This window comes from Malus sylvestris, chromosome 3 (assembly GCF_916048215.2).
Source record: "Malus sylvestris chromosome 3, drMalSylv7.2, whole genome shotgun sequence".
NCBI lineage: Eukaryota > Viridiplantae > Streptophyta > Magnoliopsida > Rosales > Rosaceae > Malus > Malus sylvestris.
This window is the reverse complement of record NC_062262.1, coordinates 19,169,818-19,172,125: the sequence shown is the minus strand read 5'-3', so window position 1 is coordinate 19,172,125 and position 2,308 is coordinate 19,169,818. Positions and strand designations below refer to the sequence as shown.

At 36.5% G+C, this 2,308-nt stretch overlaps 1 protein-coding gene across 2 annotated transcripts; it reads right to left on the bottom strand.

Annotated features, from left to right (window-relative positions):
* Positions 1-634: 634 nt before the first annotated feature.
* Positions 635-1,970, bottom strand: LOC126617483 (inactive protein RESTRICTED TEV MOVEMENT 2-like). Of its 2 annotated transcripts, XM_050285576.1 has the most exons (3): positions 1,691-1,968; positions 1,128-1,391; positions 635-1,091 (listed from the first exon to the last, which is right to left on the bottom strand). In XM_050285576.1, the coding sequence occupies exons 1-3, from the start codon at positions 1,800-1,802 to the stop codon at positions 730-732; spliced, it is 738 nt and encodes a 245-aa protein (XP_050141533.1). In that variant the 5' UTR covers positions 1,803-1,968; the 3' UTR covers positions 635-729. The 2 variants fall into 2 exon arrangements, with proteins under 2 accessions (XP_050141533.1, XP_050141532.1); XM_050285575.1 differs by having other exon boundaries at positions 635-1,391; positions 1,691-1,970.
* Positions 1,971-2,308: the final 338 nt, after the last annotated feature.

The following is a 2,308-nucleotide window of genomic DNA, read 5'->3' as shown; positions in this document are numbered from 1 at the left end:
TGTAAAGGAACTGTAATGTTAGAACAGGTTTTAAGCATCTAGTAGGTCTTTTGTGAATTAAATTGATGATGTAGCAGGTTTTTATGAATTTAGTAAGTTTTGTAATGTTGGTTGGAGATGCTAGATGAATTCAGTTAGTTTTTTTTAACAAGTTTATGAATTTATGGGTAATTAAGCAAGTTTTATGCATAATTTGGCCCATTTCATATTTTTCTTCAGAAATGATGAGTAATTTGTGTTTGAATACACCAGTTTTGTTGTGGTTATATCATTATTTTTTGGTGTAGATCACCTTTTTCTCACTTTTTGGTGGGATAATTGAATTTCAAATTTCAAATTCCCAAAAAACAAAAAACACCAATATATTTTTTGACGTGGATGCCATTTGGCGGGAAAACATTAGGTGTGGTGCCATGTGGAATCCATTTGGGCGAGGAACTGAGCCTTGCATCAAGCCACATAGGCATTTAAATGAGAAATTCACGGGCAAACTAACGAAGGTATAACATTACAACAAATTCTAAAGATGAGGTATGACATTGTTATTTTTAAAAGTGGAGGTATGATAGTGTGGTTCGACCCATAATTGAGATAGTCTTTTGTAATTTGCCCAAATTTAAATTACAATGAAATGTAAGTAAACAAATTGCCATTTTATTCATTTCATGCAATTTAGGTTATTCGATTGTATGTTAGGTTGGATTCTAGACATAAGACGCGATTACAGGTTTATAGTTCTTCGCGTTTGAATTCTTTAACGGAAGTGATTGCATGTTTGACATATAACCCAAGTACTAGAATAAATACAAATGCCATGACCAAGCCTTGAATCACCTGCTTATAGTTATAACCGTGTGCTCTATAACACCTATCAACACCGCTAGCATTGCTCTCATCCCCGAATATTGCTCTTTTGTATACCTCATTTGTTGAATCCTCCTCAGCCTTTTTCGCATGAATCTCCTCAAGTTTTTCAGTACTTTTGTTCGCGTGTGATCCACCATTGCGTTTCTTGTTCTGTTCTTGATTAGCATGAGTCCTCTTTTGAGGATGTGGCAGATCACCAGTGCTTATGGGCTTTTGAGGCTTAGGTGCTTCTGTGGTGGGTGCAGGCTTTTGAGGCTTAGGTGATTCTGTGGTGGTGGGGGGTGGCTTTTGTGGTTTGTCATTCGATTCAACTGCTGCGAGATCAATCAGCTTTGGAAGCTTGACATAGAGAATGTCGTTCTCAAATTTGGCAGAGATTGTATTGGTGTTGCAGTTGGAGGGAATTGGGAATTCTATGCGGAAACGCTGCCATTTGTTGTCATGACCAAGTGGCCGTTCACCAAGCACCCTTAAGTTTTGATCAGCTAACATCACTTGAATCCTCAGATTCTCCTTTCTAAATCCTGCACAATAAATCAATCAAAGCAACCTCAAAAACAACACTTTTCCATACATCACATAGGTTAATCTCGAATGTTGTAAACATTTCCAACTTGGTCCATAACGTGTCGTCCTAGTTCCCACATCAAGACTGACTGACTGACTACAGCAAGCACATAAGTCTTTGAAGAAAAAACGAATTGATTGAATAAACACATAGAGATTATAATGCAACATTAAATATCCAATGTCCTTGATCACCTCCAAAGTTAACGTATAGCCACATTAATATGGTGAAAGGGGGGATTAGTAAGGAACAAACCTTGCAGATAGACGAGGAGAGTGTCACAAGCTTCCTCCCTTGCCCATTCTTCTGATGGTTTAATGTCTTCGTAAACACGATTAATAGTTGCAGAATTTGGCTTTCCCTCCATTGATTGATCTAAATCAAACTAGTACTAGTCTCTCTTGTTAATTAATAATTTGTATCAGCTAGCAGATAGATTTGTATATGAATCTTGTGATGTGCAAAATGCAACCAATGGTTGGTTGGATTATACACATGGTGGTATTGGCATATATGAATCAAGAGGTTGGAAACTGAGAAATTTCTTTCTTTTGGTTTAAGTTATTCCTTTTTTCTTTTGGCTACCTTAGCTTTCTTTGTTTAACAAGTTCAAGTATGCTTTAATTGGTTGCACAACATTATATTTGTGACTAACTTGATGCATGGCCAAAGTGAGGATTCCTTTCTTCGATCTTTCATTTAATTAGATTTGCTCATATGTTTTTTTTAACAAACGATATTATCTACACTAAGAGAGCAGGTGAGTAGGCCAAGTCTCACAATTAACTAGCAATAATATGGTTCAAATTCGTCTTTGACGAGAATCAAACCAAGACCTCTCACTTACAAATGAAGAGAAATATCACTAGACTG

Coding starts and splice junctions, on each gene's coding strand:
- LOC126617483 (XM_050285575.1), bottom strand. CDS start 1,802: ATGGAGGGAAAGCCAAATTCTGCAACTATTAATCGTGTTTACGAAGAC. Junction 1,392..1,690: donor TCTCCTCGTCTATCTGCAAG/GTTTGTTCCTTA, acceptor TTTATTGTGCAG/GATTTAGAAAGGAGAATCTG.